This window comes from Cyanistes caeruleus, chromosome 29 (assembly GCF_971803275.1).
Source record: "Cyanistes caeruleus chromosome 29, bCyaCae1.hap1.1, whole genome shotgun sequence".
In the NCBI taxonomy this organism is placed as follows: domain Eukaryota; kingdom Metazoa; phylum Chordata; class Aves; order Passeriformes; family Paridae; genus Cyanistes; species Cyanistes caeruleus.
Window position 1 is genome coordinate 3,504,869 of NC_141729.1, and position 15,054 is coordinate 3,519,922.

General features: G+C 61.8%; 1 protein-coding gene across 2 annotated transcripts; it reads left to right on the top strand.

Moving 5' to 3' along the window:
• The first annotated feature begins 2,513 nt into the window (after positions 1 to 2,513).
• Positions 2,514 to 14,851, top strand: TGFA (transforming growth factor alpha). Of its 2 annotated transcripts, XM_086865616.1 has the most exons (6): positions 2,514 to 2,608; positions 6,230 to 6,283; positions 11,155 to 11,269; positions 12,194 to 12,343; positions 12,997 to 13,109; positions 14,344 to 14,851. In XM_086865616.1, the coding sequence occupies exons 1-6, from the start codon at positions 2,578 to 2,580 to the stop codon at positions 14,349 to 14,351; spliced, it is 471 nt and encodes a 156-aa protein (XP_086721742.1). In that variant the 5' UTR covers positions 2,514 to 2,577; the 3' UTR covers positions 14,352 to 14,851. The 2 variants fall into 2 exon arrangements, with proteins under 2 accessions (XP_086721742.1, XP_086721743.1); XM_086865617.1 differs by lacking the exons at positions 12,194 to 12,343; positions 12,997 to 13,109; positions 14,344 to 14,851 and adding an exon at positions 11,933 to 12,187.
• Positions 14,852 to 15,054: the final 203 nt, after the last annotated feature.

A 15,054-nucleotide genomic window follows, 5' to 3' on the forward strand; every position in this document is an offset into this window, starting at 1 on the left:
GTTCTGGGATGTTCAGGTTCTGGGATGTTCAGGTTCTGGGATGTTCAGGCTCTGGGATGTTCAGGCTCTGGGATCGCATTCCAACGCCTTTGGGATGTTTGGGATGAGCCCTGAGGGTGGGAACGCTGTGGGAACGTGCAGCCCCCAGGGCGATCCGGTGGGATTTTGGGATGGTCCCGGCACTGGGAAGTTCAGGTTCTGGGAAGTTCAGGTTCTGGGATGTTCAGGCTCTGGGATCACATTCCAACGCCTTTGGGATGTTTGGGATGAGCCCTGCAGGGTGGGAACGCCGTGGGATCGCCGAAAGAACGGGATTTGCAGCCCCCAGGGCGATCCGGTGGGATTTTGGGATGGGCAGGGCAGTGGGACCTGCAGGTTCTGGGACGTTCAGGCTCTGGGATTTTGGGTGGCCGGGGCTCTGGGGCTCTGGAGCGACATTCCGAGGCATGGCGGGGTGCTGGGATTCGGGATCGGCGGCGTCGGGGATCCTTCAAAGCGGCGCTTTCAAGTGCCGAGGGGAGATGGTATCAGCTGGGAATGGGGAGCTGGCAGGGCCGGGCCCGCTCCCCCCCGGGGCTGGGAGCAGCTCCCACGGGAGGGGACACGGCCCCACACGGGGCTGCCCCACAGCCCTGGGTCACACCTGGGCCTCGGGGACGATCCTCGTGGGGAATGGGGGCACTGATGGGCGTTGTTATTATCGGAATGTCCATTATTGTCATGGATGATGCTGGACACTGGCCGGGTTTGGGTCACTGCTGGACGGGTTTGGACACCACTGGCCGGATTTGGGTCACTGCTGGCCAGGTTTGGGTCACTGCTGGCCGGGTTTGGGTCATCACTGGCCAGGTTTGGGTCACTGCTGGCCAGGTTTGGGTTATCACTGGCCAGGTTTGGGTCACTGCTGGCCGGATTTGGACACCACTGGCCGGGTTTGGGTCACTGCTGGCCGGGTTTGGGTCATCACTGGCCAGGTTTGGGTCACTGCTGGCCAGGTTTGGGTTATCACTGGCCAGGTTTGGGTCACTGCTGGCCGGATTTGGACACCACTGGCCGGGTTTGGGTCATCACTGGCCGGGTTTGGGTCACTGATGGCCGGATTTGGACACCACTGGCCAGATTTGGACACCACTGGCCGGATTTGGGTTATCACTGGCCGGATTGGGATGACCAAGGGTAGGATCAGTAGGATGGGAACACCATTGATTTAGGAATGACCGAGGGTGGGATCAGCAGATTTTGGGATGGTGGGATCAGCAGGGTGAGGGCTCTGGGTTTTGGGATGACCGAGGGTGGGATCAGCAGATTTTGGGATGACCGAGGGTGGGATCAGCAGATTTTGGGATGATGGGATCAGTGGGGTGAGGGCTCTGGGTTCCGGGATGACCGAGGGTGGGATCAGCAGATTTTGGGATGGTGGGATCAGCAGGGTGAGGGCTCTGGGTTCCGGGATGACCGAGGGTGGGATCAGCAGATTTTGGGATGATGGAGGGTGGGATCAGCAGGATGGGAATTGATTTAGGGTTTGATTTAGGGTTGATTTAGTAATGACCGAGGGTGGGATCAGCAGATTTTGGGATGACCGAGGGTGGGATCAGCGGGGTGGTGGCCCTGCAGATTTCGGGATGACCAAGGCTGGGATCACCAGCAGCTGAGGATGACACAGGATGTGCTGGCAGGGCTTTGGCAATCCGGGAGTCACGGGGGTCAGGGAGGGACATGGGGGGGCCCGGTCCCTCCTGTCCCCCCATGGCCAGGGGGTGACACTGAGCTGGGGCCGAGGGCTCCCCGTGTGGGTGACACAGGGTGTCCCCAGCCCAAAATTCAGCCTTGGAGGGGTGGGGGGATGCCCTGGGGACACCCGGGGCTGGGGAGGCAGTGACTGCAGGCCAGGGAGGCCATGGGGGTCCCGGGGGTGGCAGGTCCAGAGGGTCTTGGGGGTCCCAGGGGAAAGCCCAGAGGAATCTAGGGGGACCCAGGGCAGGGTCCCGCAGGGTGTCTGGGGGTGCCGGGTGGTCCCAGAGGGGTCCCGCGGGGTGTCCGGGGAAGGGTCCAGCGTGGTCCCGGGTGGTGTCTGGGGAGGGGTCTAGCGTGGCCCCGGGGAGGCGTCCCGGGGAGGGGTCCCGGGCGGTCCCGGGTGGTCTCGGGGGTGGGTCCCGGGTGGTCCCGGGGCGGTCCCGCGGGGTGTCCGGGGAGGGGTCCCGGGTGGTCCCGGGGGTGGGTCCCGGGTGGTCCTGGGGCGGTCCCGGGTGGTCCCCGGGTGGTCCCGGGGCGGTCCCGGGTGGTCCCGGGGGTGGGTCCCGGGTGGTCCCGGGGCGGTCCCGGGGGTGGGTCCCGGGGGCGGTCCCGCGGAGTGCCCGGGGGTGGGTCTCGGGTGGTCCCGGGTGGTCCCGGGGCGGTCCCGCGGAGTGCCCGGGGGTCCGGCGGTGCCGCTGCCCGCGCTGTCCCCGCCCCGGCCCGGCCGGTGCCGCCCATTTCCGCCGGGCGGAGCCGCCCCTCGGCCCCGCAGCGGCCCCGCCGGCAGCGCCCGCCCGGCCCGGCCCGGCCCGGCCCCGCTCGCTCCGGTGCAGCCCCGCCATGGCGGGCGGCCCGGCCGCGCTCGCCCTCGGTACGTGCGGGGGGCTCGGGCTCCGCGCCCCCAGCCCCGAGCGGAGCCCCCGCAGCGGGGCGCTCCCCGAGGGCTCGGGGGGGTCTGGGGGTGGCTTCTGGGGGTCGGGGCTGTAAGTTGCGGGAAGGCGGTGAAAACCCCATAAAATCCCCCGCGCGGGCGCTCCCGAAGTTCGTTCCCTGTGGGAAAGGCGCCTTCGCCGCCACGCGTGAGTACGGCCGCGGTCAGACGCTTAATTAGGGCGGCTAATTAGAGCGAGGGGCTAATTAGAGCCGGGGGGTGCTGGGGACGGGGGGGCGCTCCGGGCTGGAGCGGGGATGCTCCGGGGGAAGGAGCCCGGTGCGGGGGGCCGGAGCTCGGCTGGCTTTGTCCCGCTGTCCCCGCCGGTGTCACCCGCCCGCAGCTCGGCCGGGGCTGGCCCGGGGGGAGAGCGGCGCTCAGGAGCGCTCGGTTCGGGAGAACGGCTGGGGTGGGTTCGGGAGAACGGCTGGGTTTGGGTTCGGGATCACAGCCGGGTTTGGGTTCGGGATCACAGCCGGGTTCGGGATCACAGCCGGGTTTGGGATCACAGCCGGGTTCGGGTTCGGGATCGCGGCCGGGTTTGGGTTCGGGATCACAGCCGGGTTCGGGATCACAGCCGGGTTCGGGTTCGGGATCACAGCTGGGTTTGGGTTCGGGATCACAGCCGGGTTCGGGATCACAGCTGGGTTTGGGTTCGGGATCACAGCCGAGTTTGGGTTCGGGATCACGGCTGGGTTTGGGTTCGGGATCACAGCCGGGTTTGGGTTCGGGATCACAGCCGGGTTCGGGATCACAGCCGGATTCGGGATCACAGCCGGATTCGGGATCGCAGCCGGGTTTGGGTTCGGGATCACAGCCGGGTTTGGGTTCGGGATCGCAGCCGGGTTTGGGTTCGGGATCACAGCCGGGTTTGGGTTCGGGATCACAGCCGGGTTCGGGATCACAGCCGGGTTTGGGTTCGGGATCACAGCCGGGCTTGGCCCCGCTCCAGCGCCCGGCGCTGCCGCTTTGGCCCCGGCACAGCCGCCCGTGCCCCGCTGCTGCTCCTCGGCCGAGGCTCCCGCGGGGGCTGCGGCAGCCGTGTCCCCCCTTCCTGGGCTCAGCCAGAGCTCCCTCCCGTTCCCCTGTCCCCCCTCCTGGGCTCACCCGGAGCTCCCGTTCCCCTGTCCCCCCTTCCTGGGCTCACCCAGAGCTCCCTCCCGTTCCCCTGTCCCCCCTCCTGGGCTCACCCAGAGCTCCCTTTCCCTCCCTTTCCCTCCCGCTCCCTCCCGCTCCCCTGTTCCCCGTCCCGTCCCGCGGTTCCCCTCCTGGCACTCCCAGCAGTTCCCAGCCCGGCTGGGATCCCGCTGGGAGGGGAGCCCTGGCTGAATCCCCCCGGGATATCGGGGATCCCCTCCCGCTGCGGCTCCGCAGGGAAAGCGGGGAGCAGGGAACGAAGCCCGGCCATAACGCGGGGGTTATTCCCGGGGGCTGGGATTAACGGGACGGAGCGGCTGGAAGCGCCTTGGGAATCCTTTGCATTTCCAAGATTCCTTTGGGAATCTTTTGGAGTCCTTTGGGGAGCTGGGGGCTCCTGCCGGAGGGGAGAGATTCCCGGAGATCCCAGAGATCTCCCGGATCCCGGGGGTGGGATGGGGCTGGAAAAGCAAGTGGGGGTGGTGCAGCCCCACGCCAGGGCTCCAGAGGGTCCAGGGGGTGTCCGGGGGGTGTCCAGGGGGTGTCTGAGTGTCCAGGGGGTGTCCAGGGGGTGTCCGAGTGTCCGGGAGGTGTCCAGGGGGTGTCTGGGAGGTGTCCAGGAGATGTCCGAGTGTCTGGGAGGTGTCCGAGTGTCCAGGGGGTGTCCAGTAGGTGTCCGGGAGGTGTCCGGGAGATGTCCGAGTGTCCAGGAGGTGTCCAGGAGGTGTCTGAGTGTCCAGAAGGTGTCCAGAGGGTGTCCAGGGGGTGTCCGGGAGGTGTCCAGGAGATGTCCAGGGGGTGTCCCAGTGTCCGGGAGGTGTCCGGGAGATGTCCGAGTGTCCAGAAGGTGTCCAGAGGGTGTCCAGAAGGTGTCCAAGTGTCCAGAAGGTGTCTGGGAGGTGTCCAGGGGGTGTCCAGGAGGTGTCTGAGTGTCCAGAAGGTGTCCAAGTGTCCAGAAGGTGTCTGGGAGGTGTCCAGGGGGTGTCCAGGAGGTGTCTGAGTGTCCAGAAGGTGTCCAGAGGGTGTCCAGAAGGTGTCTGGGAGGTGTCCAGGGGGTGTCCGGGAGGTGTCCAAGTGTCCAGGAGGTGTCCAGAGGGTGTCCAGAAGGTGTCCAAGTGTCCAGGAGGTGTCTGGGAGGTGTCCAGGGGGTGTCCGGGAGGTGTCCAGGGGGTGTCCAGAAGGTGTCCAGGGGGTGTCCAGGGGGTGTCCGAGTGTCCAGGAGGTGTCCAGGTGTCTGGGAGGTGTCCGGGAGGTGTCCAGTGCCCCCACGCCGGCCCTGGGCACAGAAAACGTCCCAAGGGCCGGGATCAGGGATCAGGGATGAGGGATCAGCAATGAGGGATCAGGGATGAAGGATCAGGGATGAGGGATCAGGGATGAAGGATCAGGGATCAGGGATGAGGGATCAGGGATGAAGGATGAGGGATCAGGGATCAGGGATCAGGGCTGGGCTTTCCAGCTGCCCACGGAGAACGGGGGAGCCGGAATTCCCAGGGGGATGGACCCCCACCCATCCCAGCGGGGTGAGGCATTTCCCAAAAAACCCAGAACGGGTGAAACCCCAAAATCCCTGAACCCCGGGGTGGATCCCTGAAGCCCTGGGTGGATCTCTGAACCCCAAGGTGGATCCCCAAACCCCAGGGAGGATCCCCAAACCCCAGGGTGGATCCCTGAACCCCAGGGTGGATCCCTGAAGCCCTGGGTAAATCCCTGAAGCCCAGAGTGGATCCCCGAAGCCCAGAGTTGATCCCTGAACCCCGGGGTGGATCCCAAACCCCAGGGGTGGATCCCCGAAGCCCAGGGTGGATCCCCGAAGCCCAGGGTGGATCCCCGAACCCCGGGGTGGATCCCTGAACCCCAGGGTGGATCCCCAAACCCCAGGGTGGATCCCCAAACCCCAGAGTGGATCCCTGAACCCCAAGGTGGATCCCCAAACCCCAGGGTGGATCCCCGAAGCCCAGGGTGGATCCCTGAAGCCCAGAGTGGATCCCCGAAGCCCAGGGTGGATCCCCGAAGCCCAGGGTGGATCCCCAAACCCCAGGGTGGATCCCCGAAGCCCAGAGTGGATCTCTGAACCCCAGGGTGGATCCCCGAAGCCCCGGTGGTGCCGTGATTTGTGGGATGTGCCTCCCCAGGCTCCGTCTCCCTCCCGCCGCCTTTTCCGCGCCGTTCGATCGAAACCAGGCGGGAAATTGGGTCAAATCCCGGGAAATGGCCCTGGGAGCGCTCCCGTGGCTCCAGGGCTTGTGGAGGGGCTCATTCCTGCCGGGACCCCCCAGCTCTCCATAATCCCACCCACGCAGGGAATTCCCACATTTCCCATAAAAACCTCGGGGCGCTTTCGGCGACCCCCGAACCCCACCGTGGGTTTTGGTTTTTTTGGGGGGTCAGGGCACGGCTGAGCCCGTGTGTCGCTCCCCGCAGGTGTCCTGCTGGCCGCGTGCCACGCGCTGGACAACACCACGGCCGCCCGCAACGGTGAGTGCCCGGCGGGAATTCCGGGCTGTTCCGCCGTCCCCTCTTCCTGGGGATAACGGGGTCCTGGGTGGGATCCCCTTCATCCCCCAGGGAAAAAGCGGGAGTGGTTTCCAGCCCCCACCAAAAAAAAAAAAATGGGGTTCTGGTCCCAAAAAAGGGGTTTCTGGCCACGAAGGTAAGCGGTTTCCAAGCTCATGAGGAAAAGGTTTGCGGCCCCAAAAAGGGTTTGGTCTCTAAAGAAAGGGTTTTCCTACAAGGAAAGGGTTCAAACACCAAAGGGAAAGGGTTTTTAGCTCTCAAAAAAAGAGTTTCTGGCCCCAAAGGGAAGGGATTTCCAGCCCCAAAAGGAAAGTTTCCAGCCCCAAAAGGAAAGTTTCCAGCCCCAAAAGGAAGGGATTTCCAGCCCCAAAGGGAAAGGGTTTTCAGCTCTCAAAAAAAGTGTTTCTGGCCCCAAAAGGAAGGGATTTCCAGCCCCAAAAGGAAGGGATTTCCAGCCCCAAAGGGAAGAGCTCCCAGCCCCAAATGGAAAGGGTTTCCAGCTCTCAAAAAAAGAGTTTCTGGCCCCAAAAGGAAAGTTTCCAGCCCCAAAAGGAAAGTTTCCAGCCCCAAAAGGAAAGTTTCCAGCCCCAAAAGGAAGGGATTTCCAACCCCAGAGGGAAGAGCTTCCAGCCCCAAAGGGAAAGGATTTCCAGCCCCAAAGGGAAAGGATTTCCAGCCCCAAAGGGAAAGGATTTCCAGCCCAAAAGGGAAAGGATTTCCAGCCCCAAAAGGAAAGGATTTCCAGCCCCAAAGGGAAAGGATTTCCAGCCCCAAAAGGAAAGGATTTCCAGCCCCAAAGGGAAAGGATTTCCAGCCTCAAAGGGAAAGGATTTCCAGCCCCAAAGGGAAGAGCTCCCAGCCCCAAAGGGAAGGGATTTCCAGCCCCAAAAGGAAAGGATTTCCAGCCCCAAAAGGAAAGGATTTCCAGCCCCAAAGGGAAAGGATTCCCAGCCCCAAAGGGAAGGGATTTCCAGCCCCAAAAGGAAAGTTTCCAGCCCCAAAGGGAAGGGATTTCCAGCCCCAGAGGGAAGAGCTCCCAGCCCCAAAGGGAAGGGATTTCCAGCCCCAAAAGGAAGGGATTTCCAGCCCCAAAGGGAAAGGATTTCCAGCCTCAAAGGGAAAGGATTTCCAGCCCCAAAGGGAAAGGATTCCCAGCCCCAAAGGGAAGGGAACGGGGCTGTGTGGTGGGAGCTCTCAGTGCACCTCGGTTTGGGGGGCAGAACTCCCCAGATCCCGGAGCAGGGACCCTCGGAGGTGCGTTCCCTGCGGAGCTGCCGTGCCTGACTCCGGCAGGATCAATCGGCTCATTCATGGCAGGGCCACAAAGGGCCAGGGCAGCCTCGGGGCCGGGGCAGGCGGCGATGGAAACCTCCTCTGGGGAGGGGAACGGGGCTGGAAACCCTTTGGGTTTGGGCCTGGAAATCCTTTGGGTTTGGGGCTGGAAATCCTTTGGGTTTGGGGATGGAAATCCTTTGGGTTTGGGGATGGAAATCCTTTGGGTTTGGGGATGGAAATCCTTTGGGTTTGGGGATGGAAACCCTTTGGGTTTGGGGATGGAAACCCTTTGGGTTTGGGGATGGAAATCCTTTGGGTTTGGGGATGGAAATCCTTTGGGTTTGGGGCTGGAAATCCTTTGGGTTTGGGGCTGGAAACTCTCTGGTTTGGGATGGAAATCCTTTGGGTTGGGGCTGGAAACTCTTTGGGTTTGGGGCTGGAAATCCTTTGGGTTTGGGGCTGGAAACTCTCAGGTTTGGGGCTGGAAACTCTTTGGGTTTGGGGCTGGAAACTCTTTGGGTTTGGGGCTGGAAACTCTTTGGATTTGGGGCTGGAAACCCTTTGGGTTTGGGGCTGGAAATCCTTCGGGTTTGGGGATGGAAACCCTTTGGGTTTGGGGATGGAAATCCTTTGGGTTTGGGGCTGGAAACCCTTTGGGTTTGGGGCTGGAAATCCTTTGGTTTTGGGGATGGAAACCCTTTGGGTTTGGGGATGGAAACTCTTTGGGTTTGGGGCTGGAAACTCTTTGGGTTTGGGGATGGAAATCTTTTCCTTTTGGGGCTGAAACTCTCTGGTTTTGGGGCTGGAAACCCTTTGGGTTTGGGGATGGAAACCCTTTGGGTTTGGGGCTGAAACTCTCTGGTTTTGGGACTGGAAACCCTCGGGTTTGGGGCTGGAAATCCCTTTGGTTTTGGGGCTGGAAATCCTTTCCTTTCGGGGCTGGAACTCTCTGATTTGGGGTTGGAAAACCCTTTGGGTTTGGGGCTGGAAACTCTCTGGTTTTGGGGCTGGAAACCCTTTGGTTTTGGGGCCAGAAATCCATTCCTTGTGGGGCTGGAAATTGGGATGGTTCAGCAGCATTATTTGGGAAGTGGTACCGGGAGGTTTCACAGCCGAGCCCCGAGGCATTCCCGACACCCCCAGGGTGCTGGCAGCTCCTTTCCCGATGGATTCGTGCCCAGCCTCCCTTTTGGGGTGGGAAATCTCCCTTTTGGGGTGGGAAACCTCCCTTTTGGGGTGGGAAACCTCCCTTTTGGGGTGGGAAACCTCCCTTTTGGGGTGGGAAACCTCCCTTTTGGGGTGGGAAATCTCCCTGTGGGAAACCTCCCTTTTGGGGTGGGAAACCTCCCTTTTGGGGTGGGAAACCTCCCTTTTGGGGTGGGAAACCTCCCTTTTGGGGTGGGAAATCTCCCTTTTGGGGTGGGAAACCTCCCTTTTGGGGTGGGAAATCTCCCTTTTGGGGTGGGAAACCTCCCTTTTGGGGTGGGAAATCTCCCTTTTGGGGTGGGAAATCTCCCTTTTGGGGTGGGAATCTCCCTTTTGGGGTGGGAAATCTCCCTTTTGGGGTGGGAAACCTCCCTTTTGGGGTGGGAAATCTCCCTTTTGGGGTGGGAAATCTCCCTTTTGGGGTGGGAAACCTCCCTTTTGGGGTGGGAAACCTCCCTTTTGGGGTGGGAAATCTCCCTTTTGGGGTGGGAAATCTTCCTTTTGGGGTGGGAAACCTCCCTTTTGGGGTGGGAAATCTCCCTTTTGGGGTGAGAAATCTCCCTTTTGGGGCTGGAAAAAGGGGATGTGTTAGCAGCAGTGCTTGGGAATGGCAGGAGGGTGCTGGCAGCCCCGTTCCCAAAGGATTCCTGCCCATCCCAGGAGCTGTAGGGACAGGGATGGATCCATGGGGTGGGAGGAGGAGGAGGAGGAGGAGGAAGAGGCTGCAATGTGGGAGACAGCTGTGAGCAGAGCTGAACGGGAGCCAGGACACCCCAGGACGCACAATCCCATCCAGGAGCTCGGATTTGAGGGTTAAAATCCTAAAAAAGGGGTGTTTTGGGGGATGGCCCAACGGCAGGAGTCTGTGCTGTCCCGGGATAAATCCAGCCCTGGGGATGGAGGCGTTGGGGTTTTCCTGGAGAGGATTCCAGCAGCAATTCCCACCCCAAATCCTGTGGGTGCTGACCCCTGCAAAGCTCCTTGGACACGGGGACATCCCAATCCCAGCCACCCCAAGGACACGGGGACATCCCAATCCCAGCCACCCCTCAGCCATGGGGACATCCCAATCCCAGCCACCCCTCAGCCATGGGGACATCCCATTCCCAATCCCAGCCACCCCTCGGACACAGGGACATCCCAATCCCAATCCCAGCCACCCCTCGGACACGGGGACATCCCAATCCCAGCCACCCCAAGGACACGGGGACATCCCAATCCCAGCCACCCCTCGGACACGGGGACATCCCAATCCCACACACCCCTTGGACATGGACACATCCCAATCCCAGCCACCCCAAGGACACGGGGACATCCCAATCCCAATCCCAGCCACCCCTCAGATCTGGGGACATCCCAATCCAGCCACCCCTCGGACACAGGGACATCCCAGTCCCAATCCCAGCCACCCCTCGGACATGGACACATCCCAATCCCAGCCACCCCTCGGATCTGGGGACATCCCAATCCCACACACCCTTTGGACACGGGGACATCCCAATCCCAATCCCAGCCACCCCTCGGATCTGGGGACATCCCAATCCAGCCACCCCTCAGATCTGGGGACATCCCAATCCAGCCACCCCTCAGATCTGGGGACATCCCAATCCCAGCCACCCCTCGGACATGGGGACATCCCAATCCAGCCACACCTCAGATCTGGGGACATCCCAATCCCAGCCACCCCAAGGACACGGGGACATCCCAATCCCAGCCACACCTCAGATCTGGGGACATCCCAATCCCAATCCCAGCCACCCCTCGGACATGGGGACATCCCAATCCAGCCACCCCTCGGATCTGGGGACATCCCAATCCCACACACCCTTTGGACACGGACACATCCCAATCCCAGCCACCCCTCGGACACAGACACATCCCAATCCCAGCCACCCCTCGGACATGGGGACATCCCAATCCAGCCATCCCTCAGCCATGGGGACATCCCAATCCAGCCACCCCTCGGAGCGGGAAGCATTCCCACATCCCTGCCTTTAATCACCCCCGTATGGAGCTGCCATAAATCCAGGGCTCAGGAACCGGGGGTGGCTTTGAAGCGCCGGCGATCGGAAGTGCCTGGATCCCGGGATAATCCCGGAGCAGGATATTCCCTTCCCGGAGGATAATTCAAACCAGCGTGGCATTTAATGGGAAACAGGAGCCCGGCTTTAACTCCCTCCTCCTCCCTTTTAAGCTCTTTAGGAAATTCCTGAGGGATTATTGAAGCAGGACCCGTCTGGGCTCTTCGGGGTGGCCGCAGCCCCGCGCCCCACGCGGCCATCCCAAAATAAACCCCCAAAGGGTTTGGGGTTGACCAAAACCGACGGGTTTTGCCTCGTTTTTGCCCACAGCTCCGGTGGCGGCGGCGGTGAGGTCGCACTTCAACGACTGCCCCGACTCCCACAGCCAGTTCTGCTTCCACGGCACCTGCCGCTTCCTGGTGCAGGAGGACAAACCCGCCTGCGTGTGAGTGCCCCAGCCCTGGGGAGATCCCAAACCCTGGGTCTGGAGTCCTGGGAAACCAAAATCCTGATTCTGGAGTCCTGGGGATACCAAAATCCCAGATATGGAGTCTTGGGGATCCCAAACCCCCGGGTTTGGAGTCGTGGGGATCCCAAATCCCTGGGTTTGGTGTTCTATGGATCCCAAAATACCGAGTCTGGAGTCCTGGGGATCCCAAAATCCTGAGTCTGGAATCCTGGGGATCCCAAAATCCCAGGTTTGGTGTCCTGGGGATCCCAAAATCCCCGGCTCTGGAGTCCTGGGGATCCCAAAATCCCAGGTTCGGTGTCCCAGGGTGATTCCACTGTTCCTCTGGTGTGTCCCAATCCTGGGGTGACTCCATGTCCCTGTTCCCACGTGTCCCCATCCCCTGGTGACCCCATGTCCCCAGGTGTCACTCGGGGTACGTGGGGACACTCTGACCTGTGTGTGTCCCCAGGTGTCACTCAGGGTACGTGGGGACACTGACCTGTGTGTGTCCCCAGGTGTCACTCGGGGTACGTGGGGACACTCTGACCTGTGTGTGTCCCCAGGTGTCACTCGGGGTACGTGGGGACACTCTGACCTGTGTGTGTCCCCAGGTGTCACTCGGGGTGCGTGGGGACACTGACCTGTGTGTGTCCCCAGGTGTCACTCGGGGTACGTGGGGACACGCTGTGAGCACGCTGACCTGTGTGTGTCCCCAGGTGTCACTCGGGGTACGTGGGGACACTCTGACCTGTGTGTGTCCCCAGGTGTCACTCGGGGTACGTGGGGACACTCACCTGCTGTGTGTCCCCAGGTGTCACTCGGGGTACGTGGGGACACGCTGACCTGTGTGTGTCCCCAGGTGTCACTCGGGGTACATGGGGACACGCTGTGAGCACGCTGACCTGTGTGTGTCCCCAGGTGTCACTCGGGGTACGTGGGGACACGCTGTGAGCACGCTGACCTGCTGGCCGTGGTGGCAGCCAACCAGAAGAAGCAGACGATCACGGCCCTGCTCGTGGTGGCCGTGGTGGCCTCGGCGCTGCTCGTCACCGTCTGCGTCCTGGTGCAGTGAGTGCTGGCTGGGGACACCCTGGGGACACCCTGGGGACACCCTGGGACATCCTGGGGCTGGGGACATCCTGGGGACATCCTGGGACAAGGGACCCTGTTCTGACCCTGTCCCTGTTCCCATCCCTGACCCTGTCCCTGTGTCCTGTCCCTGTCCCATCCCTGTCCCATCCTGTCCTTGTGTCCCACCCTGTCCCCATCCCTGTCCCCATCCCTGTCCTGTCCCAACCTGTCCCTGTGTCTGTCCCCATCCCTGTCCCATCTCTGTCCCCATCCGGTCCCCACCCTGTCCCTGTCCCCATCCCTGTGTCCCCATCCCTGTCCCCATCCCTGTATCCCCATCCCTGTGTCCTTGTCCCCGTCCCTGTGTCCCTGTCCCCGTCCCTGTGTCCCTGTCCCTGTCCCCGTCCCTGTCCCCATCCCTGTATCCCCATCCCTCTGTCCCTGTCCCCATCCCTGTGTCCCCATCCCTGTCCCCGTCCCTGTGTCCCCACCCTGTCCCCACCCTGTCCCCGTCCCTGTGTCCCTGTCCCCATCCCTGTGTCCCTGTCCCCACCCTGTCCCTGTCCCCATCCCTCTGTCCCTGTCCCCATCCCTGTGTCCCTGTCCCCACCCTGTCCCTGTCCCCACCCTGTCCCTGTCCCTGTCCCCAGCTGCTGCCGCCTGCGGAGGCGCTGTCCGGGCTGGTGCCGGGAGCACGGAGCCGGCCAGGAGAAACCGGGGGGGCTGCTCAAGGGGGGCACGTCCTGCTGCCCCTGCGAGACAGGTGAGGGACACCTGGGGACACCTGGGGACACCTGGGACAGGTGAGGGACACCTGGGGACACCTGGGGACACACCTGGGGACACCTGGGACAGGTGAGGGACACCTGGGACACCTGGGGACACCTGGGGACACCTGGGACAGGTGAGGGACACCTGGGACACCTGGGGACACCTGGGACAGGTGAGGGACACCTGGGGACACCTGGGGACACCTGGGACAGGTGAGGGACACCTGGGACACACCTGGGGACACCTGGGACAGGTGAGGGACACCTGGGGACACCTGGGGACACCTGGGACAGGTGAGGGACACCTGGGGACAGGTGAGGGACACCTGGGACACCTGGGGACACACCTGGGGACACCTGGGACACACCTGGGACAGGTGAGGGGCACCTGGGGACACACCTGGGGACACCTGGGACAGGTGAGGGACAGCTGGGGACACATCTGGGGACACCTGGGACAGGTGAGGGACACCTGGGACACCTGGGGACACACCTGGGGACACCTGGGACAGGTGAGGGACACCTGGGACACCTGGGGACACCTGGGACAGGTGAGGGGACCCAGGGGACACCTGGGACAGGTGAGGGACACCTGGGACAGCTGAGGGAACCCAGGGGACAGGTGAGGGTACACCTGGGACAGGTGAGGGACACCTGGGACAGGTGAGGGACCCAGGGGACAGGTGAGGGACACCTGGGACAGGTGAGGGACCCAGGGGACAGGTGAGGGTACACCTGGGACAGGTGAGGGACCCAGGGGACAGGTGAGGGACACCTGGGGACAGGTGAGGGACACCTGGGACAGGTGAGGGACCCAGGGGACAGGTGAGGGTACACCTGGGACAGGTGAGGGACCCAGGGGACAGGTGAGGGACCCAGGGGACAGGTGAGGGTACACCTGGGACAGGTGAGGGACACCTGGGACAGGTGAGGGTACACCTGGGACAGGTGAGGGACACCTGGGACAGGTGAGGGAACCCAGGGGACAGGTGAGGGACACCTGGGACAGGTGAGGGTACACCTGGGACAGGTGAGGGACACCTGGGACAGGTGAGGGTACACCTGGGACAGGTGAGGGACACCTGGGACAGGTGAGGGACCCAGGGGACAGGTGAGGGACACCTGGGACAGCTGAGGGGACCCAGGGGACACTGGGGGCTGTCACTGCCGCTGTCCCCTGCCAGCTGAGGCTCAGGTGACAGCATCCTGCCATTCCTGTCCCCACAGGTGTGTGACAGAGCCGGGAGCACCTGGGGACCCCCCGGATCCTTTTTTGGGGCGTTTTCCCCTTTTCCCGTCATTTTCCTGGGCGGGAGCCCAGCCCCGGGGATCCCCCTTTGCCTTTGGGGTTTTCTCCCCAAATATTTGGGTTTTCCACCAAAAACCCCGGCCAGGATGGAGCTTTATTTTTCCAGAGAAAAAAAAAACCCAAACCCAGCTCCTTTTTGGGGACAAATCCCAGCTTTTTATTAATAATAAATGAACTTAAATCCCAGGAAACCTCCTCGGGCTGGAGCTCCAACCTCTGGCACGGCTTTAATTTCCCCTCCTCATAACCAACCCAGAGCTTTTCCCTCTTTTTTGGGGTTGTTTTTGGGGTTTTTTGTTTAATTTTTAAAGTCATGGTTACTCTCATGTCTTCTGTATATGTTGCACTGAAAGTTAATATTTAATGTTTTAATTTATTTCGAGTGGTTTAAATTAATTTTGATTCCTATAAAAGATGTTCTTGTCATTTTGTCTTGGGTTTTGTTTTGGGGTTTGGTTTTTTTTCCCTGTTCTAATAATTTGGGTTAGAGTTATTTGATGTAAAAGGTGATTTTTTAGCCCAAAAAAATTCGTGGTTTGGGGTTTTTTGGGGAGGGAGATGCTGGATCCCACGGGGGGAATATTCCCAGGGATGGCTGAGCCCAAATTTCCCAAGATTTCATCCCAAAT

What these genes read in the sequence shown, in the direction of transcription:
- TGFA (XM_086865616.1), top strand. Translation starts at nt 2,578, where the DNA reads ATGGCGGGCGGCCCGGCCGCGCTCGCCCTCG. An exon ending in CCCGGCCGCGCTCGCCCTCG is followed by an intron (nt 2,609 to 6,229) that starts GTACGTGCGGGG and finishes CGCTCCCCGCAG; the next exon opens with GTGTCCTGCTGGCCGCGTGC. An exon ending in GAGGACAAACCCGCCTGCGT is followed by an intron (nt 11,270 to 12,193) that starts GTGAGTGCCCCA and finishes GTGTGTCCCCAG; the next exon opens with GTGTCACTCGGGGTACGTGG.